Below are 25,974 nucleotides of genomic sequence, written 5' to 3'. Positions count from 1 at the left end.
CGCTTGTCTGTACCCGCAGGAACACACGCACGATTATGTGCAGAAGGGAGGGAGGCCAAGATGGCGGCGTCGGGCTGTTTGGGGGAGGGGAGGGCGGGGGTGCTGTGGCGACCGTTATTGTTTGCAGCGGCGAGTAATTATAATGCGCGAGTTTGAGCAGGCGAGCCCTACATACGCGGGGCCTGCCTCTGCCACCGCTACCCTGTTTGCCGAGTCGGCGGAGAACAATGTCGATGACGCTGCTCTGGCTGTTGTCTTTGCGCGCTGCGCTTCTTGTGTCTTCTTTTTTCAGTCGGGATGGGAGAGGGGGGGAGAGGGGAGAGATAGAGAGGTGCCATTTGTTCTGGGCATGTCGATCGTGTTGACGGTGCCTTTGTGTATGCTCCGCGCTGATCTCCGCTGACCTCGGGCGCAGAGCTACGGCGGCCCGCTGGTCTTATACGAGCCGAACATCGGTCGCAGCGAGTGCTCGGTACTCGAAACAAAGGGTTGCTCTTCGTCGTTCTTTTTTCCAGCCTTCTTGAATGGGATTCAGCGCGCGTCTGCAGGGGATTCTGTTACTAGAGCGCCCGCCGATATTTGCGTAACAACATTGACCTGAGCGAGCTGTCGCAGCTCGTATTCGCCTTTGCCTCAACCGGTTGAAAATCACCTAACCGTGATGATATGGTGATGATATGTTCACGGCTACATGGACGTGGATGTTGTTGAAATCGCTCCAACAAAGAAAAAAAATCATAGGAGCACCTTATGGCATTACGTGTCGGCACTGCGATAGCATTAGACGCTGTTTATGCCTTTACTGGAAGTGGAAGTAAAGGCACTTCCTCCAGCCAAAAATTATTATTGATGTGATGACGTCACTTCCCTCCAGCCCATGGGAATTATCCGATGTGGTCATGTCACTTCCTTCTCGCGAATGGGCAAATGTCATGATCGACGACACAGCTTTTTCCCGGTGATGAATTTCATTCATATCGCATCAAAAAAAGAAAAGAAACACCATCATGGCCTCTGATTATATTGTCACGTTGTAGTGACGGCAGTCCAGCGGTCAGGAAGACAGCAGAAAGACTTGCAAACGAAGCTCTTTATTTGGGCTGACTTGCGCCCGCAAAAGAACTGAATCACTCAGTGGCGGCGTAAGCAACAAGCGTGCTCGTCAATCGTCGAACTACGAATGCCCGCCGCTCGCGGCATCGCTCAATTTAAAGCCGGCACGGAAACTTCCAGATAGCAGGACAAAATCATCTGCAGTAATCTGGAAAAACCTAGATGCAGCCTTTCATGGCTGCGATCATTCGAGATTATACTGGTCGCTGCTCGCGTCACGAACAAAAATGATAACAGCCCTTTCCTGCAGCCTTGAGCGTGAACGAACAAACAAACACTACAATGATACGTGGCAATATCCGCTTAGTTGGAGACTGTTCTTGATCCCTCCAGTGTGAACGTGTCCATCACCTACTACTGTCCACTACCTTTACGCCGTCGGCTTTAGCAGCGCGACTGTGCGCACCGCCTCGCTGCAAGTTCCACCGAGGCGCGCAGAATGTAAGCGAGGCGTTTAACCACTCGCCGCTTCCCGTGGCCTTCGGCGTCACCAGTCCTGCGCGGTGCATGCATGCGGGCTGAATTTTAATTGCCCCTAATCGCCGCTTGTTTTGGACTCGGCTGCTGCGCCCGGAGTGGCCGTGTCACTCCCCAAGGCCACCCACACCGCCTTGCTCCCAGGTGTGCTGGAAGCGAGCGAAATCCGAGGCGGCTGCTCATCGTTGTTGCCAGAAACACCGCCGCCCGCGGCCACGAGGAGGGAACGGACGAGGGCGCGCGCGGCTAATGAATAGGAGATGATCGCAGTGGGCACCACCACTCTGCCAACGGGACACGGGCCAGCAAAAAGTAAACGCGAGCGAAACGAGCGCCGCGCGCTCTTGTATGTATATGGCCGCACGTCCCGCTGTCGTTAAGGGGGGCGCGCAGTAGCTTAATCGGTGGTGCCCGATGCCCGTCCGATTGGCCTGTCTGGGGCGAGCGCCGTTTGTCATGCCTCGTCCCCCCCCCCCCCCCCCCCCCCCGCGAAATGACCAATCACGTCGTCCATTTGCTTTACTTTTTCCTTAGCGGCGTTACGTCATCACCCCCCTCCCTAGCCGTTGTCGGGCGCGTTCCGGACGACGGAGCCATACGCCACGCGGGTCGTTGCAACCTGCGCCGAGATGTACGGTGTATGTGAGTGTACGAGCTAGACCGGACGAGCTGGGAGGAGGAAAGGGACGGGTAGGCGGCACCGGGGTCTTCAATACGCGGAGGGAGGTAGGCGCACCGGTTTCCTTTTGAGATCGCGCACCCGTTAAATATTCATGCGCGGCCATTAGCCGCGCGCAGTCCCATGGCGACGAGCAGCTAGGATGCACCCCCCACCCCCCCGCGCGCAATGAACGCCTCGTTTGGGCCCTCGTCGTCTCGCTGGACGCCTGTTCGCGTGCTGGCACAGCGCCGCCCATTGAGCTCCGGAGCGCACCCTTTCACTGCTGTCGAAAGGGGCACCTCGCGCATTTTTGTCGCTTCTGCATATCTTATTTTCCTGTATGCGAAGATGCCCCACTAGTGCATACTCTTCGCTTACGTGTTGAGTCGTTGGCTTAGTTAACTGCGGCGCGAACGTGGCAAACACCTCGAGTGGGACCGTGCGGTGGTCCAGGGACCCAAGGGGTGTCAACATACTTGTCATAATAAAGTTCTCTCTCTCTCTCTCTCGCGACTAGTTCATTTCCGCCGTTTACTAGAACGGCTGCCCGATGACGTCAGTGACGCGGGGCGGTCGTCTGTTCTTTGGCAGAAATGCGTCATCACGAATGGAAATTGTTTGTGGTGAACAGTATATTTCCTCTGTTTTCTGCGCTACACTGCGGATCTGTCAGGTCAGCCTGACGCTCCCTACGCAGCTTTATGGAGGTCACTGGAAGCAACGGCTGGCCTGTAGGCCCTTGTGCTCCGTAGTACTGAACGAGCAGAAAGGCAACGCTGCCCGCGCATTGCTCACCAGCTGTCCGGCGGGGAGGCCAGCTAGACCGTCGCGGGGCCCCGTCATCCCTGACCCACTGAGCCCCGCTTCGTTTCGCCCCGGCGCGTTGGAGGGGCGCTGATGTCAGCGATCGCCGATGGCTCGGCGTGGGGGCAGACATCCCTCCCGAGTGCCGCTGTTCGGGGTGGCTGGAAACGCCGGCGGATGCATGCTTCATAGAACGAACGACGTGAGGAAGGAACGGTGTGGCCTCATTCTGGGGTTTGTTTGTTTGTTTGTTTGTTTATTGATACTGTTAACCCTTAGAAGGGTCATTACAGGAGTGGTAGGAAAAAAAAAAGACAGCAAAAATACCAACAAATCTGTCATCAAGCGCATTGTACACGTAACAAGTCATTAAAGAGGACGAAAGAAGTATACACAGTGCCCTATTACATTGTAGAAGAGAGCAACAAAAAACATAATCACGCACACTCAAGAGCATCTACACAGTAAAACACTATATAAAGACACGAAACACAATACACGGACTTAACTCAGTCATGTTAGCACACCGCGCTCCCGGAATAAATAAAAGAGTCTAAATTAACCAAAAATGCACTGAGCGAAGAAGATTGAACTACGGAATCGGGAAGCATGTTCCATTCTTTTATTGCTCTGGGGAAGAAACTATATTTAAATGCATCGTTACGAGTTACTGGAGGCGGAATATACATGCTATGGCGATGTCTAGATGATTCATTAGAACGAATGTCGAAATAATCGGTCCTATTGATTTTAATTGCGTTACTGATAATAAGGAATAGAAACTTGAGCCTGTCGAATTTGGTCCTTAATTCTAACTTGGGAAGGTCTGCAAGGTGACACAGCTCTGAGGGGGAGTGAACTCGGCGATATTTATTAAATATGAATCGAGAGGCTAACCTCTGAATCCTTTCTAGTTTGTTACAGTTTTTTTGCGTGTGAGGATCCCAGACAATTTTAGCGTATTCAATTATAGGTCTGACCAGTGTTCTATAAGCCAAGTTTTTAATTTCAGGAGTTGTACTATGTAGGTTGCGCCTCAGACTCCACAGCACTTTATTAGCCTTATTGCATGTTTCCTCTACGTGCCTATTCCATCTAAAGTCGCTAGTAAATATTAGTCCCAAATACTTGTGTTCATCAACCCTTCCGAGCACACTATCACGAATATGGTAAGGAAATTCTAAGGTAGTTTTTTTCCTAGTGGTAGACATACAAACAGATTTCGAGGGATTAATGGTCATTTGCCAGTCATCGCACCATTTAGTAATATTGTCTAGGCTATGTTGTATGTTCATTTGATCACTGGGAGAATTTATTCTATTGTAAATGACACAGTCGTCGGCGAATAATCTTATAGGGACAGAAACAAGGCTTGGCAAGTCATTAATAAAAATAAGAAATAAAAGCGGTCCAAGGACACTGCCCTGTGGTACACCAGATAAGACCGGTAATAAGCTGGATGTATGTCCGTCTATTTCAACGTACTGGTGGCGGCACTCTAAATACGAAGTAAACCATGCCGTTAGCTTGGGATTTTTAAACATAATATTGATTTTAAGTAGAAGTTTAGGGTGGGAAACTTTATCAAAAGCTTTGGCGAAATCTAGGTAAATTAAGTCCATCTGTCCGCAGGAATTAATCGTTTGTGAAATATCATGAACTAGCTCAACTAACTGTGTAATCGTAGACAAACCTTTACGGAAACCATGCTGCAGTGGTGATAACAAGTTATACGTTTCTAAATAGTTCGATAAGTGTTTGGTCATGATATGTTCTAGTAGCTTAGAACACGTACTTGTGAGAGAAATTGGTCTGTAATTGCTAAAGTCTGAAGTGTTGCCGGTTTTATGGATTGGAACTATTCTGGCTAGTTTCCATGCGGAAGGGAAGTAACCATTGCTAACAGAGGAAATAAATATTTTCGTAAGGAACTTAGACACCCACTCAGCATATCTGACTAAAAATTCATTAGGTATACCATCTGGTCCGGGGCTTTTTTTTGTGTTAATATTGAGTAACAGGTTCAGAACACCTTCTTCGGTTATCACAATATCTGAAATGGGAGGACGGGTAGAAAAGTCATAATGGCCTGGCAACGTGCCATCATCCTTCGTAAAAACAGAGGAAAACTGAAGGTTGAATTGTTCAGTGCTTTCTTGAGTGTTAACCTCAGCATTTGAACAGTGTTGCTTGGTTGATGGATTAACGTACCTCCAAAATTTCGCCGGTGCCTCGCAAAGAAACTTCCTCAGTGTAACATTAAAAAAACGGTTTTTTGACTCTCTAATTTGCTGTTTCAAGTCATGTCTCATGCGGCGAATACAAGCTGTGTCACCCACATTGCAATTTTGGGAACATGCTTTTCGTTTCCGCTGAATTTTCCTTTTCGAATGGATAATTTCTCTGTTAATCCATGGATTCCTGCGCCTGCTCTTCTTTTTATTCTTTGGTATAAAGTGCTCGATACAATGGGTCACGACATTGAAAAAGAAACTCCACAAAGCATCAGTGCTCAGTTCTGAGTGGTAGAGGTACATGAATTCATCGAAAGAAGATTCAAGATAATCTAGCACACTGACATCATCCGCGATCTGAAAATTCAAAACCTCTCTTATTGGTTCAGATGATGAGACAGATGGTGACATATTGAATGAAGCTATTGCCATTTTGTGATCTGATAATCCGTCCTCAACATGACAATCTCTCAAGTGCCTTATTAAGCCATGAGACACAAAAATTAAATCAAGAATAGATGATGTTGTATCACACAGTCTTGTGAATTCGGTTACTATTTGTACTTAATCATAACAAAATACCAAGTCCAAAAGTTGTTCAGAGCTTGCCACATCCATCTCCCCGGGTGCGTAGGAGCTCCAATTAATTCCCGGTAAATTAAAATCGCCTAGGAGAATTACTCCTTCTCCTCCTCTAATATTTCTTTCCATAAATTCCCTTATATTGGTAATTACGTCAAGTGAGGAATTTGGTGGTCTATATACCGCTCCAATATAAACGGTTCGATCGGTAAGCTTAGTTTTGATCCATACCGCTTCATTATCGCCCGATTGATGCAGGACAGTACACAAAACATTTTGCTTGACCAGTATGGCTACGCCACCACCTCTTCCTGCTCGGTCCTTTCTGAATGCTTTATATCCAGCTGGCACGAACTCGGCGTCCTTTATATTCTTATGTAACCATGTCTCCGTTATAACAATAACGTCAGGTTCATGTTCCATAGCTATTACTTCCAGTGAGTCGGATTTGTTTAATATGCTCCGCGCATTTATATTCACTATCTTAAACTCATTCTGCTTGCTTTGATCGTGTCACTTGTTGCCACTTCCGGTGGTGCTGGCAATTCTGTATCTCTCATTCTTAACTTCGTTCCAGCCATACAGCACGTTGTTCAGTTTTAGTTTATCAAAGACAAGTTTGCCCTTACGGCCATCTTTTCTTTCTTCTGCACTTGAATCCCAAAGCTTTTTCCTAATTTCCACTACTCGTTTGGAGTAATCTTCACTAATGCTTATTCCTGAATCTTTAAGTTTAGTACAATTACTCAAAATTTTTACTTTGTCCCTATAGTCCCCAACTCTGAAGATAATCGGGCGATTTCCTTCGGGTGAATACCTGCCAAGCCTGTGGATTCTTTCAATGGAACATACACTCACCTTAAGGATATCGCTACAAATTTCTTCTGTCACTTTCTTCATCAATGTCACTTCGTTTTCATTTTCGTCTTCAATTACACCTCTAATAATCAAATTATTTCTTCGAGAACGATTATCTAGTTCATCAACCTGTTTAGCAAGGCGTGACATATCATCATCCCACTTGTCAACAACCGTTTCAATGTTTGCGAGCCTGCTCTGAGTATCATCCAAGGTTTCTAGTTTCCTTTCAATTGCAAGAAGGCGACCTTGCATTTCAAGCATTCTTGTTTCAGAGGAAGCCTGATTAACCTGGACCTCAGTGAGTTTTGACAGAATCTCCTTTTGGTTCTGGATTAGTTCTGTGAACATTTCTTCTGTCACTGGACCGGGATTTTCCTCTACATCGCCGGATAATTTCAATAACAAACCCGCCAACGAGAAACACTCCAAAAAGCAGCGTAGCACAAGGTGTGGACACGGCAACACTATAAGACAGAGGTCGTCGCTATAGAAGCCATATTTCGAATGACTGACCTGCACATACAACGGTACGTTGGGTGACATAGTCACGACGGTGCCGCCGTGTCCACTGAAGCTGGTCGTCGTCGAGCTCTCATTTATAGGCAGCAGCCGAGCCTTGCTGTGGGCGGTTCCCGTTGTCATTGTGCTCGAGATGTGTGCGCAGTAGGCGGCATCCACGTGCGGCGGCGGCGACGGCAGCGTGGTGCGGTTTTCCATGAACGGTCCGGTGTAATCGCTGTCCGTGCGGAAGCCCGGAGAAGCGTTGACGCTGCTGCGAAGCCGAGAGCGACCATCGTCCCAGATAGCTGTTGTTCCTCCAAAAACGACGTTGATGCTCGCGAAGAACACCTGCACATACAACGGTACGTTGGGTGACATAGTCACGACGGTGCCGCCGTGTCCACTCCTGCCTGGACAGGACGACGCGCAAAGGGAAGGGAACACAAGACAACACGCACTCCCTTGCTGCGGGCGTTATTCCCTTTAGCGCAAGTTCTTCGCTTCAAGTTCACTCCGACGCCTTCCTCGCAGCGCTGAGTGCATCCTTGCTCGTGTAACAAAAAGGATGTTTGGCGGGAGAATTGCACAAAAGGTGACATCAAAGCAGAGACGCACTGTGGTTGTCCTGTTTGACGTTGTGCTTAGCACCATTTTCGTCGTTCACACAGGATCCTTCTGTTAAACTTGCTAGCGGGATGTATTTTCTTTGGAACAAACCATCAGTTCTACACGCACAGGAGGGCCGCATGCAGTCATGGAGATGCACAGTTTACGAGTAATCAACTACACAGCTGTTAATTATTCGGACGGACAGACACGACCATACATCAGGGCGATTGCTCACAGGCCACCAGAAAGGCCTCTTAGTAAAACATGTTGCGGTGCTAGTTGGTTATGCATTTTCTTTCGTTCAAATTTAAGCAGCGCTAACTTTTAGGACGAATACACAGAGGACATGACAGTACGGGCGCCGACTCCAACTATGTTTATTGAACACGTTTTTTTCGTAGAACATACAAGAAAAGGCGACCGTGAGCGCATGCGCATCTTCGACAGACCACAGAAGGAAAGCCCAGGAAAACGGGACGGGGGCAAGAGTAAAGTGATGTGGCTTTTTTTTTTCTCAAAGATGACAGCAAAGGTAGATTAACAAAGTTAGATTAACAAAACAGACAGCAAAGGTAGACTAAAAGACACGCAGAAAAGAAAGAAGACCCGAGAACGCCAAACCAGTGGTTATGCCATACATCCACAAGGTGTCCCATAACCTAAAGTGGTTGGGCAACAAGTGCGGCGTTCCGATGGTGTTCTCTGTGCCTTGTAAACTGGCCAAGATGTGCCCTAAAGTCAGCAGTTGTGGCCCTGCAACATCCGGCTGTGGAAAAAAAACACACTAAGCCCTTTGTCCGGTGTGCCACGGGTGTGGTCTATGAGATCCCCCTTTCTTGTGGCGAAGTGTACGTTTGCCGTACAGGGCGTTGTGTTTACGAACGTGCCAGGGAACATGAACGAAGTTTGGGAAACGCATCAAACTCATGCCTGAATCTACCTGCCTATTGCCATTCTTGCAAGGACCTAAACGATGAGAACTGTGAGCCAAGGCTTGACAAAATCAAAATTCTAAGCATGAGCAAAGATAGATTAGCTCGGGAATTCTCCGAAGCTTTTTTCATCAAAGCAAGAGGCGACATGTGTGTCAGCACCACTTCTGTCTCCCTGCATGCCAGCGAATTCAGATTGCTTGAAAATAAGGGACGAAATGCGTTCAGGGCACTTCAATCTACCTTTGCTGTCATCTTTGAGAAGAAAAAAAAAGAGAAAAAAAAAAGCCACATCACTTTACTCTTGCCCCCCGTCCCGTTTTCTTGGCCTTTCCTTCTGTGGTCTGTCGCAGATGTGCATGCGCTCACGGTCGCCTTTTCTTGTATGTTCTACGAAAAAACGTGTTCAATAAACGTAGTTGGAGTCAGCGCCCGTCCTGTCATGTCCTCTGTGTATTCGTCCTAAAAGTTAGCGCTGCTTAAATTTGAAAAAAAGAAAGGTCTTGCACTGCAAAAGGCGCACACGTGTACGTACGCACCGCGCGGCACAGCAGGCAGTGACGCTTAAGGACGATTGTTTCATTCCTCCTCCTCCCAACCTGCCTTTTCGGTGTACGCGCTCCTCGCACCTGAGCGTAGGCGTGCGCTAAGCTCTTCAGGACTCCGCCGCGGACGACGAGCAAGCAGTACGGGGACGCGGGTCGTGACTGAGTGGCTCTGTCTCGACACTCTGCTGATCCCAGTGCTGCGTGTTGCGCCCCGTCTACGCGAAGTGACGCGATGTCACCCGGCGCGGCGTCTTCGGTCAGCGGTGGAGCGCTTGCCCTGTCGGGGATGCAGCCTGAAGAGCTCAGCTGCAAGCATCGTCCCAGCGGACCGGAGACCGGCTTGATTTGCGTTTATAATGCGCCCGTCTTCTTCTTCCACCCGAGGTTTTTGCGAAACGCGTGTGCGCCGCGAGCCGCCGGACAAGGTTGTTTCTTGCGCTCGACGTTGTTGGCCGCGTGTGTCCCGCGTGGGCTTGACCGCCGCGATGCCGGAGTACGCGTGCTCGAAAACAAGACGCGAAACCTGGTCACGTCTTGTCCCGCCTGCGAGATGAGCGCACCCTTCCTCCTCCTGGCGCCAGCGCATCTCCCTCGTTGGAACCGGCTGCTTAGCTTCGTCCGCCCAGCCTCGGTCCTGGCTCAGGCGCAGCTCCCCTGCCGAGACGCAAGGTCGGAGAATAGAGTTACGGTCTCGTTATGCGGCCGCCACTGCGCGACTGCCGCGAGGTACAGAAACACCTGTGCCCCTTGGGTTTACTGGCCCCGTTAAAAGGCCGGCGGTGAAAGAAGCTAAATCCCAGCCAGCGTTTGCCCGCCGCGTATTACTAGTGATGTTCGCGCAGACATCTCACGCCTTTCATATTTGTGTTTTTTCTGTCACACGAATAAGAGTCCAATTTACGGGCCTGCCAAAGGCAAGCGCGACTTAGGTATAGTGGTGGCCGTCAGCGGGAAGCGTCAAGATTACTAGAAAGACCTAACTTCGTAACTGCTTTAAACGCAAAGAACAATTGTATACGCAGTTCGACTAGAGCCTGGCGGGAAAATTTCCAGTGAAGCGTCTACATTAAACATTATTTCTTTGATTTGTTTACGAGAATCAATGGTAGTCCGTGATGTAGGGATCGCCCACCGCGTTTAGTTCTGGTTGATTCTAAAGACGGGCGCCTGCCCCGTTGTCTTAAATTTATGCCTTCCTCGCCCTTGTCTATTTTGCGCCGTCTTCAGAATCAACCTTAGTTGTGAACCAACTAGCCCCAAACCAAAGTACTTCTTGCATTTTGTTGGCACCCCAAGCGCAGCAAAACGCCGGAACATACGAAACATGCAGATCTTTGGATAATAGTCTCAGTAAATGGCCTTTCTCTTTCTGACATTGTTTTTCCTTGACTGCTCCATTCTTCCCGCGTCCACTTATTTGTCGCTGCCTCGTAGCTGGAACACATAGCTCGCACCCCGTGTGAACGGCGTGTTAGACTGAGACCGGCGTTGTTGCTCATTTGCTGTTCATGTGCAGAGCGCCTTTCGAGTTGCATTCTGTCGTGCGGTTAAAGCACGGCCTGGCTGATGTCCCATATGGCATACGCTCACGGTACTTCCCAAAACCCGCTAGAGACGGATACAAGTCAAGAAATAAGTGCGTTTTCCCTATTAAAGCAACCCCTTTCAGCCAATGGCGTCGGCCGATTCCCACGAACCTGCTAGCTTGAGAAGCATGGCAATGCAGGCAGTGACGCGAAAATGCAGGAAGGGGCCTATCCGAACAATGCGGGGAGGAGATAATCCCCGTTCATCTGCCACTCCCTGAATCTAGCAACATCTTGCAGGTTTACGAGAATCGCCCGACGTCGCTGGTTGGGAGGCGGTCCTTTGACGGGGAAAAGCCTCTGCGTTCTTGAGTTCTATCCGACTACAATATATAGCCTATACATTGTAACAGCATACTTAAGGGACATTCGCTGGATGGCGATGAACGGATTGAACGATAAGAATTTTGAGTCAGCGTAAGAGGACAACGTACGGGATTTGGCGTTTAGCGCTCCAAAACGGCACGTGGCTTATAAGGGACGCCTTAGTGGAGGTTAGTAGAGGTTCGGGTTTATTTTAAGTGAACGAGTGTGTTGTCTTCTTTTATTTTCCCTGTTGGTTCCAGTTGTGAAGGCTCCTAAAGCATTAACGCTTGAAGGACCCCCCCCCCCCCCCCCGCCCTCTCTCACCTAATTTCTTTTTCTTTCTTTAACTCAAAGCCGTGCTAGTGCCACTGACGGCGAGAATTATGGCGGCAAAAGATGACGTGATGCCGCAGCCGCGCGTTCATGTCCCGCTGTGCGCCGAACAGCGGCTAAAAAGACACGGAAGACACGGCCAGGTGCAAGACATTGCGCACTACTCCCCCTCAGCGCCATTGCGCAGGCAATGCGAAACGCGTCGCGTCCTCGTGGACCTCGGAGGGCGACCGCTCTGGCGCGACGCGTGACTCCGGAGACTAATGGCTGACAGGTGATTCGGGGCGGCTGCCGCTGAGCTCCTGGCTCCGCCGCCCGCTTGGCAATCTCTCTAGAGGGAGAACGTGGCCAGGAGTCGGCCAGAAGAAGCATATAATCATACGCGGGAGAATGCTGGGCGAGTGTTAGTCCACGACGACTTTCTCTCTCTCTCTGTTTTGTCTTTGGCTTCTCCCTCCACCACGAACTCTCCTCCGGAGCGATTTCCCGAGAACTCGCGCGATCTGGGAGGGAGAACTGCGTGCCTCGACGCGATTGCTTTTACGTGGAAATGATGTGTTTCGCGCGCTGCTCGCACCGGTTTTCGAATCCGTTTACCGGAGCATCCTTGGCGTATCGTAACACAGTGCTAGTTTGTTGTTCTTTTTTATTTCGTTCCTGCTGCGCGCTTTCTCTTCCCTGCGTACACGCGTGCAGACAGACGCTCACGGACATCCTCCGCGCACGACGCGCGCCCTCTTTTGTTTTGGTCTTTCCCATTCGCTTTCCAATTTCGGGTTCACACACGCGCAGTGTTCGGCGGCAGCGTAATTGGACGGCCCACTTAAACCCGCTTGACCCCTCTGTGGCGGCAGACCTACGGGGGAGAGGTATTTCCGGAGAGGGCCGCTCTATTGCTGCGCTTGTGTGGCCGCCTAAAAAACACCAGTCTGCCCCTCCCTGGCCTACCCCCCTCACCCTACCCTCTACTGTTCTCGCAGTGTGCGTTCATTTGCAGTCGGAGATGTTGTTGCCTCTCAGGTTTTTTTTCACTCCGACGCCTCGGAGTTGTGCAGCCGGCTGGCAATCACAGAGGGAAACTTCTCAGAAGTCCTCGGGGCCAATTAAACGCCGATGCGACGTGGGCAGAGCGCGCGCTGCGATTCCTGTGCGCCGCGATTTAGGGGCGTTTAAGAAGTGCCAGGTGAGATCTGTTGAAGAAGAAAGGGCCATTCCTGCTTTCGTCATCCATCTTTCTTACGCGCTCTGCGCTCGGGTGTGTTACGTGACTCTGTGTGCCCTCAAGTAACAGCCCTCGGGAGAGATTCGGTCCTCGGCGAGGCGTTGTTTTCTTCGTTACCTCGGTTCGCGCGAGCGTGTTTCGGGAATCGGTAGTTGGTTGATTGGCCGAAATTAAAACGATCTCTCGAGCCGTGTCATTATACCGCCGTCTGCTGCGTGCTGTTTCGCCCGAGCGTTCATGGGAACGCCTGCTATTACCGTCGTCAGCTACGTCCTTCTTCCACTGCAGTTGTCTGGGTGCATCTCTTCGCCTGCAATTGGGGGGCACCAGAGCCCATAGCTGCTTACTTGGCTCTGCTAATGGGCTGCCCTATACAGAACGAGGCCGGGAGGTGGTGGCGGCCGACGCTTCGGCCGGGTTCGGAGGTCAGACGCATTCCGCTTGACCCCACGCCGCTCTCAGGAGGCGGCATGGGTTCCTCGCAGCCTCCTCGCGGGTCAGCCGGTTCTTGGCGCTGACGAGCGGCGCCTGGTACCCTTGGCCGCGTAAACACATATGGTGTGCACAGCGGACGCGTCGCAGTATGTGCTGTGTCGTGTAGTGCTTCTGGGGGATGTGACGATGTTTGAGGAGAATTGTAATTGTACTTAGCTTCGCGCATTGATTGCCGTTGGTCAACATTTAGTTTAAGCATACAAACACGTTGTGTCCGCGCAGCGTCCCTTTATGCGATAGCCTGAAGCCTCACCAGAGCAAGAAGCCGGCGACGACCGTTCGGCGTTGTGCCGAAGAATCCTGACTAGCTGGTGAACAGTGATGTCATCGGTGACGTCATGCCATCAGTGAGCGAGAAATCCCATTGGCTGGAGGGACCTGACGTCACCAAACCGGGAATGCCCACTGGATGGAGGAAAGTGACGTCACTAGTCCAGGGAAATTTGTGCGAAGCCTCTGTCCACCTTACAAAATTCGTTAACAGGCAGTGCCCCCCCCCCCCCTCCCCCCCCACCCCCGGGCCTTTCCAGTTACTTCCGACAAAGGAATCAGCAGTTCCCAATACTGTCGCATTGCCAACGCATAACGGAATTAGGTGTCCCTGTGTATTTTTCGCCTCAATTTTTAGCCCCTTTTAGCGTGTTGACATTTAGAATCCCTTACCGATTGCGAGTAAACGCGCAGGATAAGCCAGTAACCAGTAGCAGCTCGGCCGTGCTCAGAAAGTCGAGCGGTAAGATTATGACGTAAGCTTTGAGCCCTCGTAGCGTCGCAAATCCCGGTGCCGTAGCCCTAATGGACCCGAGCTCTAGTCGCGGAGTTATTTGTCAGCGCATCGGCGGTTACCGATGGGGCGGAGTGAGTGTGCCTAAGCCGTCAGCTTACGTCTCGGCTTATCACGCCGGAGCAAACTGGCCCGCGAAGCGAAGGCGCCGGCATTTCCATAAGCGCTTACAGTGCCTTGGCTGGCGCCCCTGTTCTTCGGCCTTCGCCATTAGCGTGTGAGCGGCCGTCTCTGCAGCGTGCCTATACTTTGTCATGTCGGTTGTTTGCGAGGGGTAGAGGTATACGTTTGCCCGAGCATCTGGTAACTGTCCAGCAGCGCGTTATGTACCCCCCCACCCCCATCGCATTCGCGTTCTTCTTTTGCTGTGGCGATCTTTAACTACCGTCTACTGCTGAATTAAGGCAAGCTGCCGTGTAGCATTCACAAGGCGGTTCTCTTTACTCTTCCGCTTGTTTTGTGGCTTGTAACAACACGAGGAAAACACTCGCCGTTTCGAGGTGTGATCGCCTGTGCGTAAGTTCATTGTCCGGCTCGTTTAGTTGGCCTTGTGCTTGATTGCGCTGCTTGCCGTGCTCATTTTAGCACTCAAATTAAACCTTGCGTTAGCTCCTAAAATACTACGATGGAAGCGCATTGGTCGCGAGCACATATCGCCTCCCGCACTGGTCGCACTTCAGAACTGCAATCATTACTAAAAACATAAGTAAAGCTGTGCTTCGAAATCAATTAAAGTACTGGTTTCGGCTTGCTGGTTCATGTTGAACTTGTAGAAACTGCGCGGGTAAAAAACGATCGCTTACTTTTGAGATAGATTGATTTTGCGAATGGGCTATGTTTGTACCTATAAATATGTCCTTTCTTGGCATAATCAATGAGCTGGTAGTCAGTGCCCGCCTCGCCTTAAGTGTGCCTTTCCGTCGTTGTGTTTATGTTCGAACAAGTTCTCTGGAATCAGGCCATCTCCTTTGGTGCTCCTCTGTGAGTTCCCCGATGTTGGTGTCGCTGTGGACAGCAAATAGTTTTTGCGTATATTCGTGCTATAGTCACTGGTGAAGACCGACGTATGCTATAATTGCTCTTCTTGTGGGTGTTCATTCCCAAGTAATACAGCGGTCTGCAGGTGTTCAATTTGGGCGTATCGGCGTTGCGTTTTTAACCTTGGGAAGGTGCATTCTGCAACGATTGAATCCTCCCGTTATCTGTGCTTTTGCTCGCACCTCACGGTCGCTACCGTTTGTCAAGTCAGGGTCGATGGCTATATTAAGCAACGTGACAAATCCGAGTCTCCGGCTGCGGAGCTGAGTGATCAATACCAGAGTGGCAAAGGAATGACTGCGGAACGAATCATAACAAAATACGCTTCTGGTCGTGACTGTGGGGAAAGAGAAAACACTTGCAGATACTCAATATATGCGGGCCCATATGTTCCTTGAGCTCGTTCCTCACATGCTGGACCGAAAGAGGCCAAATAATAGGCGTTTGCCTATCAGGAGAATTAAGTGTTTGCCAGGAGAGACAAATGTATGAAGTGCAGTTTGAGTTTACGCAGCAAAAGGGGCAGCGGCGTTTGTTGACAGAAGTGACTGCATCTTTCTGTCGTCTGGGCTCTGCTAAAGCATAGCTTGTTATGCTGCAAGTCGAAGTGCGTCTTCTGTGGCGCGACGATCTCGTCGGAGTTGATCTCAGTGATCTGCTTGGGTAGCACTGGGCGCAGACCACGTCAAAATGGTCCTGCCCGCATGGCGCCACTTTTGTTTGGCACGTTTCTCCAAGGCATCCTCACTGCTGGCAGCTTCGATGAATTGCAGTCGTCCATACCAGAACTTCCAGGAACTAAACCTGCAGTTGAACTGCATGTCAACAAACGCAGCCGTTGCCATAGCGTGGAGCTGGCGGTGACTTGCTATCCAGTTGTTGTTGTTGTTGTTGTGACTGAGAGAAGGGTGAAGAAGAAATTGCACGGGCCTGCTACTGGCTCGAGCCAAGCCACCACCGCTGCCACGTGCAGATAGGGGAGAGTTAAAAGATCAGAGGAAAGAGAAAAAGGAATGAAAAGACGCGCGTCGCAGCAACAACTGCGTCCGCCGGAGCGGACGCTGCTCAAAAAGAAGCGGCCGAAGCCGCGCTCGCCGAAGCGAGAACAGATTGCTATCCAGTAGAAGACGCATGTTGGTGTAGGAGTCTTCTAGCCCTACCTTGTCGCCTACTGTCATGTCGCTGCAGGGTGGCAGGCCTTGGCACGGTTTTAAATAAAACACTTTGGAATCAGCGCCAGCCAGCCGTAGTAGCTAAAACGGAAGCCGGAACAGTCCCGTGCAAGGCGCTCGCGCAGAACGCGAGCGGGTGCGCGGCCGTCGCCTCTGTCGCTGTTCGCACGCCGGATATAACAGAGCTCCAAGTACTCAGTGAGGAGCGCATGGTGCTAGCTGTCTGAGATTCGGATGGTCTCGTCATCGCTCGCAGCTTGCAGTTCCGGTCACGAGGGTTCGATCCAGTCGGTGGATGGTATTCGTGTTGCTCCGCGGCATCACTTCCGGCGTCAGACTTGCGCACCCCAGCCACCGGCTGCTCGTCGGCGAAGAAAAATCGCTTCTCGGGCGTTTTTAGGGGATGCGAGCTAGCCCCCCTCGCTGCCGCTCTCCTCTTCACCGAGTGCGCGGCAGTCGGCGTCAGTTCGTTCCCTCCCCGCTGGTTCACATCTTGGCTGCGCCGTGGATACCACGAAGTGGGCTGAGCCGGGCGCGTATGGAGTATGGGCGCCCGTATGCGTAAGTCGAACGTGGGGAAAATCCCCGCTGAAAGAACGGACGAATCGTGCGAGGAACTGCGGGTTGAGAAAGAAGAGCGCCACCAACACGTCGAACAAAATGCGAAACGGTGCTAGACCACCGCACGAGCAGCAGCGGGAGCCCCGCCGCTATAGTGGCGGCAGCCGCAGATAGGACAGCGAATTCTCCGGCTGCGGCGGGCCATTTCTCGTATCGCGATCATTTGTATCCCGACGCACAAACCCCCCTTCGTACTTTAGGGTTTCTGGGAAACGCGATGATTCGTCTCTCGCCGATGCGTAATTCGCTTTGTCGTCTCTCTCTCTCTCTCTCTCTCTCTCTCTCTCTCGCTCACGCGGATTCGGGGCTTCATCGACGCTCTGCCTCGTGCGCTTTCCGGCGTGCAGTCGTGAAATTGGCGATTAAACGCAAACGTGGAATAGGCCCGATTTTGTGTAACTTCCTGCCGACACCAACGAACCTCGACGAGTTGGTTCGGTGGTCGCCAGGTGCAATGCTCACTATGAGTTCTCTTAGTTTAGGGGCATTTTTTCCTTTGTTGATTGTATTCTAATGAGTCGCGTTCTGTGCCTTCTTTCGTCACGTTTTAGCGAAGAACCTAAGGACACCGTGGGAAATGGGCACGCTGACAAGGGGCTGTCTTCTTCAGAAGCGATATGTTGGGACACATTTTCTTCTGTTCTGAAAACGTTCTCGCGATGATGATAATTTTATGGGATTTTAATGACGCAAGGGCAGTTTGGGCAAGTAGCGGCGGGGATAATGCGTTTTCCTTTGCTCGAAGTGGAATGGAAGACGCAATTTTCCTAAGCCTTATCAATCACAGAGAACCAGAGCACCACGTGTAGCCAGCGGGCGGCCCCCACCGGTTCTTTGTCGGTGTTATTGTGGACAGCGCATTATAATGAATATGCGGTGGAGTCAATGTAGAACAGCTGTTCGAAAACGGGCCTTGTAGATGCAACTAGCACCCGTGTTGAGCCATTTTTATAGTGAAAGTTAGGCTTCTGTTAGGCCATTTGTATACCTCTGTTATGCCTATGTTGTATTTGTTACGCTGTCTGTTTCAGGTGCCATTCACGTGAACTGAGCGTTTCACTCGAAGGGCACTTGAAACAGGCAAAAACGCTAAGGAGCATCAAAACGATTTAAAAGGGATCGTCTGTAAAGTTCCAAACTGGCTAGTGTTCCTGGTTCGTAAAATAAAAACAAAACCGCCGCAGTGAGGCTTGAGAAGCGGACCAGCGCGCAGCCTCCGTGTATGCGCTGCTCCACAGTCGCATCTTGCTTGTCGCTGCATTGAAGGCGGCGCGCTGCAGCCAGCGCTATCCGGCTGGGCGGAAAAGCGAAACGAATGCGACCATGAATCTCGGCCGGGAGTTGGCCCCGTCTTCGCAACCAGCCGAACGACCCTGAGACGCTTGAAAGAAGAAGGCGAACAAAAGCAAATCCCGTGCACACGATATAAGCCATTCATCGCCTGCAAACGATGGCGCCGAGCGGAGGCTGAATTCTTCCGAGGCACGTTTCCTGTGCGTTTCCCTGCGCCTTCTTTTGCTGTGCGTGTTTTCTTCCTCTTTGTGCGCGTGTGCGTGCTTGCGTCTTTGCGTTTGTGCGTGCGCGCGGAGCCTCATGGCCTTCCCCCGCTTTGGGCGCCTTTGTGAGGTGGGATTCACCTCACGGAGGCATAATTTACGACTGGCCTCCTTAACGCCTCCCTGGCCACCAAGTACAGCCCCTTTATTTTTTTTCCTTTTTTTTTTGTCTGTCGTCCGCGCCGCTGTTGTTCTGCAGTCCACTTTCTTTGGGCCCTATAACTTTCTCCGCTCTTTCGCGTGGCTGTTGTGGCCGGCGCCGTTTCCTTGTTTCTTGCGCGCAGTTGTCTCTTCGTTCGTGCGCGCTGTTGTCCAGCTGGTTAGCCATAAATTGTGCGCGCTACGCGGCCATTCCAGTCGCGAACCAGAGCTCCTACGCCGCCTTTGCTTCAACAGCAAAGCAGGGAGGAATAAACTGGGGCAAGCGAACTTTAAGATAGAAGACGGATATTATCAATCAATCAATCAATCAATCAATCAATCAATCAATCAATCAATCAATCAGTCAATCAATCAATCAATCAATCAGTCAATCAATCAGAGCATGCTTAGTGACACTATCAAGTCAGCTCAGATCTGTTTCGCAAAGGTAGCCTTCCGTAGACGGAATAACAGGTTGGTCAGTGTGGCGGTTGGTTCGGGCTCTGCCGTGTTTGCAGGAAGGGAGTGAGTGGTGTAATGGAACAAGTGAGCGGCGGGCTCAAACGCCATAGCACAGTGTTTGCAGCAGACGCTGTGCTCCCCTGTGTCTTGCTCAGTTTATGCTCTGTACATATGTTTCGCAAACGGCTACACGTCCGTGCAGCAGAATGGAAAGTTGAGCTAGTTGGAAGCTGTTCATGATGAAAATGGGGCTCGAGTCCTCGTTGTAAAAAAGGCGCTCGTCCTGTTGTATTTTTTCTGTGTCTCCGTTTTGTTTGCGCCCCCATTTTCATCATCATACGAGGTCTGTTAGAAAAGTAGCCGCCCTTTGGCCGAAGAAAAAAAAAATCGCATAACTGAAGCGTTGGAAACCTAATTACCTTCAAAGTAGTCTCCTTGGGACTCCACACACTTCTCCCAGATGTGCTGCCACTCTTGGAAGTATTCCGAAAAGGTCTTTTTCGGAATGGAGTTTAGCTCATAGCTGTCGTTGCAGCCATAATGTCCTCTCTTGTGTAAAATCGCGCTCCTTTCAATGGCCTCTTGATTTTGGAAAACAACCAGAAGTCGCAGGGGGCCATATCAAGAGAGTAAGGAGTCTACCGAACTACAGGAGTCTGGTTTTTCGCCAAAAAAGGCTGAATCAAATGCGAGGAATGTGCAGGAGCATTGTCATGATGGATGCGCCAATTTCCTGTTGACCTCAACTCCGGTCTCTTGCGCCGCACAGCATCGCGTAGGCGACGGAAGACACCCCTGTAGTACTCTTTGGTCATTGTTTGACCCTGGGGTGTGCGTACTCGTGGTGTGCCACACAGCGAGAGTCCAAGAAAGCAGTCAGCATCACTTTGACGTTGCTGAGCATTTGGCAGGCCTACTTTGGTCTTGGGGACGTAGAATGCTTCTACTGTGACGACTGGGATTTGGTTTCCGGGTCGTACCCGTACACCCAAGACTCGTCACCAGTGATTATGGTGTTGATGAAGTCGGGGTCACTGTTTGTGGAATCCAGCGTGTCCTGTGAGACTTCAACACGAAGCTGCTTTTGCTCCACCGTGAGCAGCTTCGGCGCGAATTTCGCCGCAACTCTCTTCATGGCCAAATCTTCGGTGATAATGCAATGTGCAGAAATATACTGATGTTCACCTCTTCCGCAATTTCTCGGATAGTCACACGACGGTCCCGCATCACCAGAGCGTTCACTTCGGCAATGACCTGGCCATTTCGGCATGTTGATGGCCGACTGGAGCTTGGCTCGCTTTCCACCGATGTGCGGCCATCTTTAAAGGCCGGGATACATGCGACGTTTTTTCCGACGACATTCGCGCGGCAGAAAACGTCGCGGCGGCGCGACGCCCGGCTGGAGATACATGGAGCTGATATATTTGTCGATGCTAGAAGCGCGTCCCACCAGGCATCGGGTCCAGGAGCACCGCCGCAATGCCGAAGGAGGAAGGAACGTGGGCCGGAGACGGGGAGTAGGGGAAGAGAAGGAAAAACTGTATTCACATATTTACATTATTTACATAGAGCGGGACTGAGAATGGCTCTCAGTGGAAAGGGAACGTCTTCGTCAACCGTAGTCGACTGGAGCTAGCAGGCTTCTTTCGGCCACACTCACGGCCGAGTTAAATATCGTCCGGTTTCCCCAGATCCCTGGCTGGGGAATAATGGTCGACGAGCACTGTCCAATCCGATGGACCGAAGGGGACGTTCTTGTCACCACCCACGGCTGGGCAGGTGCGAGCTTTTCCACTCTCCCACAGCTGGGCCGATGAGAGGGGGAGAATGCTGACTCATCCAGCACTGCGGGAAAGGAATCTCCCGAAGTCCTCCAGCAGGGGAATGAACTTGCCTCCCCGCCGATTGCCCAGAACGCGAGTCGGGGACACAGAATTCTTCAATTATCCGCCAGCGTGACCGGCGCCGCCAGGTCGCCTCCGCATTCACGGTGGTTGCTCGGACAATAGCTCCTGGGCCTCGCCTGCCTTCGTCGCCGCTGCACTCTGCTCAAGGAATTTCGCTGGGATTACTGCTGACAATGGCCTTTGACATTCCTGCTACACTAATCCGCTGAGGCTCGGAGGGGCATTCCAAGCATCCAACTTCCCATGGTCGTCGCGAGGTTGTCGACCTCGATGAATGTTCACGGTAGCTGCATGATCGGGCCCACGTGGTCCGAGTGGACACAGGTGTGACGGGAACACACAAAGAGAGTTAAGGGGGGGGGGGGGGGGGGTAGAAACACAACAGCACGTCCGCCGCCCGAAGAGGTCTCGTAGTGGTTGCAGCCAACGCTGCTGCGCGCAGAGACCTGGAGTTGTGTCCGTTCGGCCTTTGGTCACAGCTGGGCCCAAAGGTTCTTCTTGCTTCGTTGACAGCTGTAACGAGCTCAACCAGCAAAGTCCAAAGCCCAACAAGCAGAAAGCGCCAAACTGACTTCAAGAACTGCCAAGCTGTTTTCGGTCAACAAAATCTCTTTAGAGAAAATGAGCTGTAGCGTGAAATTTACGTCCTCCTCCGAAAGTTGACATGTTTGACCAAACCAGAATACACAGAGCTTGTTTAGCCAAAAGGGAGGAAAATTTCCTAAAATTTTGGGGGGGTGCCGTAGCACGGTGTATGTCACAGAAAGCCACCGCCCGTGAGAGCACAAAGGGAAGGTGGAGCTGCTGAACACACATACAAAACAGACAAAATGATTCCCGCTAAAGCAAAAAACAAAATACAAATTTGCATAGCGGATTAACGTCCGGGGAGTCGGGAAAGGGCATTACACGGGAAAGCCTCGGCTGAGGCCATCAGCGTTTCCATTACCTCGCACTTTACTGCAACGCATGTAAACTGAGTCCGGCAATGCCAATCTCCAAATTTTCGCTCCCATTTCGCATAGGAGAGTGATATGAACAAAAGACAAAAAACAAGCATTAAACTCAATATGAGATTATGCGTCATATCTGCCCCTTGCGCGGCCGCGGTCCGACAGCTGCTTTAGCAGATGAGACATTGCATAATGCTAGGAATTTCAGCTTGCATTTCTGTACAGGAGAGTTAAATGAACAAAAAGAGACAAGCATTCAACTCAAGAACAGATTATTCCTCGAATCTGCCCGCAAACAGCGGTGCGACTCAGGGAATTTACTGGTTCCTATTTTTCAGCCGCCCCCTGCGCGGCCGCGGTCCGATAGCTACTCTAGCAGGTGCAAAATTACACAAGGCTAGGAACTTCAGCTTGGGACCCTTAACTGTTCTTCGTCCAAGTCTCGCGGTTCTGAAGTTTAGCTGACGCTCAGAAAGCAGAATGCGAGAAGGGAACGAACGAGTGCGAATGCCGTGCCAGCGTATCCGTCTCTCTCGGATTGGGTTCGCGCGTTGCGTCCCCTTAGCCTGTGTTCCCTTCATGCGGTGCGTGCGATCTCTTGAGCGCTGAGGTGCCAAATTGGGGCGGTTACACGGCTGTTCGGTTTTTCGTGCAGTAGTCAACATGAGCCGCACTTTCCCCTTCATTAACATTCCCCGTTTGGCCACCTCTATACGCTGCCGCTCTGTGGAAAACCTGGCTGTTGGTTTGCGTGGCGCGTCACTAGGAATCGCGAAACCGTCACAGGCAAAGTCGCTGGCGTTCGCCTCATCATCAGTTTGTAATCCAGCCTGCTCTGGCTCACTACCGTCAGAGTTTATAAGGCTTACAGGGCCACGTTTGCCCTCTTCACCCGCGTGCTCTGCTGGCTCTGCGAATTCTGGAGCCTTCGAACTGGTAAGGACCTGCGCAGCATTATCTCCAAAACAAAGGCCTTTTTCTTTGGGCAGCATATCCAAGCGATTTGATAAAATCGAGGGATACTGCATAGGCAGGTTTTGGGAGACGGCTGCCTTGGTCAGACGCAGCTCGAGCGGGCTCTCGTTCGCGACGCGGGCAGTAAGTTGGTCGTATTGGATACCTTTCCTATCCTTATACTGGCGGTACAGCAGGCCAGAACGGAGCTGGAAAGGTATGTTCTTGCGTGACACACCCATGTCACTTTGGTGACTCAAGTTTCGTAGAGTCTGGTCTTTCTCTTGCTCAGCGGTGAACGTTTCTCTGTCCACACGAAGGAGTTCGAGAAAGCCATCTGAGTGGGGCAACACTAGATTCGTTTTCAGTTCCTCACCTAGCCCCAGCTCATCATTTGCGCCTGCTTCGGAAGACTCACTATAGCTTGCACTACTATCGGTGCTCTTAACCCCTGTGCTAAAAGTGAGTAAGTCCTGGGCTGGCTCGTCATTAGGTAGCGCGGAGCCGTCACAGTTTAAGTCGCCGGCGTCCGTTTCATCGCCAGTCTTTACTAGAGCCGGCTCTGGCTCACCACTGTGAGAATTTATAGGCTTCGGGCTTACAGGTTCAGGTTTGCCCTTTTCAACCACGTGCTCTGCTGGCGCCGCGACCTCACGAGCCTTCGAAATGGTAAGGACCTTCGCAGCGTTATCTCGAAAACAAAGGCCTTTTTCTTGGGGCAGCATATCCAAGCGATTAGGGAAAATCGAGGGATGCTGCTTAGGCAGGTTTTGGGAGATGGCTGCCTCGGTCAGACGCACCCCGAGCGGGCTCTCGATCGCGACGCAGGCAATTGGCAAAGACACGCAGTTTTCATTGACGCATAACTCGTTTTCGGGTGTTCGGTCGCGAGCGGCTGTCGTTCCCTTATCGCTGAACTGATCTTTGTTTCCAAGCAGCGATGAGGCGCATTCCTCGCTTACAGTAGAACTTTCATCTGTCGCGTTCAGCGCGCGACTGCTTTCTGGAGGACTACCTTTTTGCGCTGCGCCTACGCCTATCTGGGTTGCAAGGACAATCTCTGCGGCATCCCGCTTTTCAGCAAACGCTGCGCTCTGGCTTGGAGCGCCACAGTCGCTGTCAGGTGACTGACAACGACGCTCTGTGCTGCAGATTATCGCTTCAACTTCCCGACTGCCACTGTTCTTCTGAGCAGTTAAATTGTGCGTAGCTGACCAAGCGAGGCTCTTTGGCTGGTCACTGACGCACTGATGGGAGCGCTGCCCGCTGCTATCACTTCGGCTTTTAGATACGGTCTGTACACGAATTCCGAAGTATCGGAAGAGGGCACTTTTGGCTTTGTCGTAGTTGCGGGCATCCTCATCGGACAGTCGCGCTAATACGGCAGCGACATCACAAGGGAGGATAGCCAGCAACATCATTGACCATTCGCCCTGATCTAGTTCCTCCTCCGCACATACCTGTTCAAAATTCGCGAGGAACGTTCTGAAGCTCTCGCCTCTCTGAAAAGTCCTCAACCGATCTCGGGCCCTTTTCCGTCTGAGAAATTGAGTCGTACGTATGAGCTCCTGCTGCTCTCGTTTACGTAGTTCCTCGAGCTCAGCGCGTCTCTTACGGCATTGCTCCTGCCATTCTTTTTCAACCCTGTCGGCCTTCTCTTTGCGTTCCTTTTCAACCTTGTCGGCCTCCTCCTTGCGTTCTTTTTCCACCCTGACGGCCTTCTCCTTGCGTTCCTTTTCAACACTGTCGGCCTCCTCCTTAGCGTTCCTGATTCCTTCCTGAATGACTTCCCAGGTCTCCCAAATTTTGTCACCCTCCTTAGCACCACATTCCTTAATAGCCTCAATCAGCTGCGGCTTTCTGTGACTCTTCCTGGCCTCAATACCCAGCTTTTCACACAGCAACATCAACTCTGGCTTCTTTAGCTTGCTCAAATCCATGGCAACTTCCGAACGAGGACTTTCATAAAATAAGCTGCTACGTGAAATGCTTAAGCGAGCACGTGCAGAAAAACAATCTACAGGAAGTGATAAATTTCCAGAGTTATCAAGCCTGGCAGATTCTTAAAGAAAGTCAAGCGCTCACCACTGCTGAAGCCAGGACCAAGCGTGGAAGATCCCACCGCTGCCACCAGTTGATATATTTGTCGATGCTAGAAGCGCGTCCCACCAGGCATCGGGTCCAGGAGCACCGCCGCAATGCCGAAGGAGGAAGGAACGTGGGCCGGAGACGGGGAGTAGGGGAAGAGAAGGAAAAACTGTATTCACATATTTACATTATTTACATAGAGCGGGACTGAGAATGGCTCTCAGTGGAAGGGGAACGTCTTCGTCAACCGTAGTCGACTGGAGCTAGCAGGCTTCTTTCGGCCACACTCACGGCCGAGTTAAATATCGTCCGGTTTCCCCAGATCCCTGGCTGGGGAATAATGGTCGACGAGCACTGTCCAATCCGATGGACCGAAGGGGACGTTCTTGTCACCACCCACGGCTGGGCAGGTGCGAGCTTTTCCACTCTCCCACAGCTGGGCCGATGAGAGGGGGAGAATGCTGACTCATCCAGCACTGCGGGAAAGGAATCTCCCGAAGTCCTCCAGCAGGGGAATGAACTTGCCTCCCCGCCGATTGCCCAGAACGCGAGTCGGGGACACAGAATTCTTCAATTATCCGCCAGCGTGACCGGCGCCGCCAGGTCGCCTCCGCATTCACGGTGGTTGCTCGGACAATAGCTCCTGGGCCTCGCCTGCCTTCGTCGCCGCTGCACTCTGCTCAAGGAATTTCGCTGGGATTACTGCTGACAATGGCCTTTGACATTCCTGCTACACTAATCCGCTGAGGCTCGGAGGGGCATTCCAAGCATCCAACTTCCCATGGTCGTCGCGAGGTTGTCGACCTCGATGAATGTTCACGGTAGCTGCATGATCGGGCCCACGTGGTCCGAGTGGACACAGGTGTGACGGGAACACACAAAGAGAGTTAAGGGGGGGGGGGGGGGGGTAGAAACACAACAGAGCGTTGAAGCGGCGGCGCGCTGCCACGCATCCCTCGACGCGAAAGCAAATGTGATCAACAAGTGGCAAACACCAACTGTGCAAGGAGGTCTGTGAGAACAGCGACGCTGAC

At 51.5% G+C, this 25,974-nt stretch overlaps 2 protein-coding genes across 2 annotated transcripts in view; one reads left to right on the top strand and one right to left on the bottom strand.

Annotated features, from left to right (window-relative positions):
* Nucleotides 1–25,974, top strand: part of LOC149331039 (uncharacterized) — a 228,505-nt gene that overhangs the window by 86,567 nt on the left and 115,964 nt on the right. The gene's annotated exons all lie outside the window — the stretch shown is intronic.
* LOC149331040 (uncharacterized) lies at nucleotides 6,385–14,304 on the bottom strand. Its single transcript, XM_089559543.1, has 3 exons — nucleotides 14,220–14,304; nucleotides 9,883–9,976; nucleotides 6,385–7,639 (listed from the first exon to the last, which is right to left on the bottom strand). The coding sequence occupies exons 1-3, from the start codon at nucleotides 14,302–14,304 to the stop codon at nucleotides 6,385–6,387; spliced, it is 1,434 nt and encodes a 477-aa protein (XP_089415669.1).

Source organism: Amblyomma mixtum, chromosome 9, assembly GCF_055824585.1.
Source record: "Amblyomma mixtum isolate Tamu chromosome 9, ASM5582458v1, whole genome shotgun sequence".
NCBI lineage: Eukaryota > Metazoa > Arthropoda > Arachnida > Ixodida > Ixodidae > Amblyomma > Amblyomma mixtum.
Note: the sequence above shows the minus strand (reverse complement) of the source record. Positions and strands in the feature narration are given on the sequence as shown.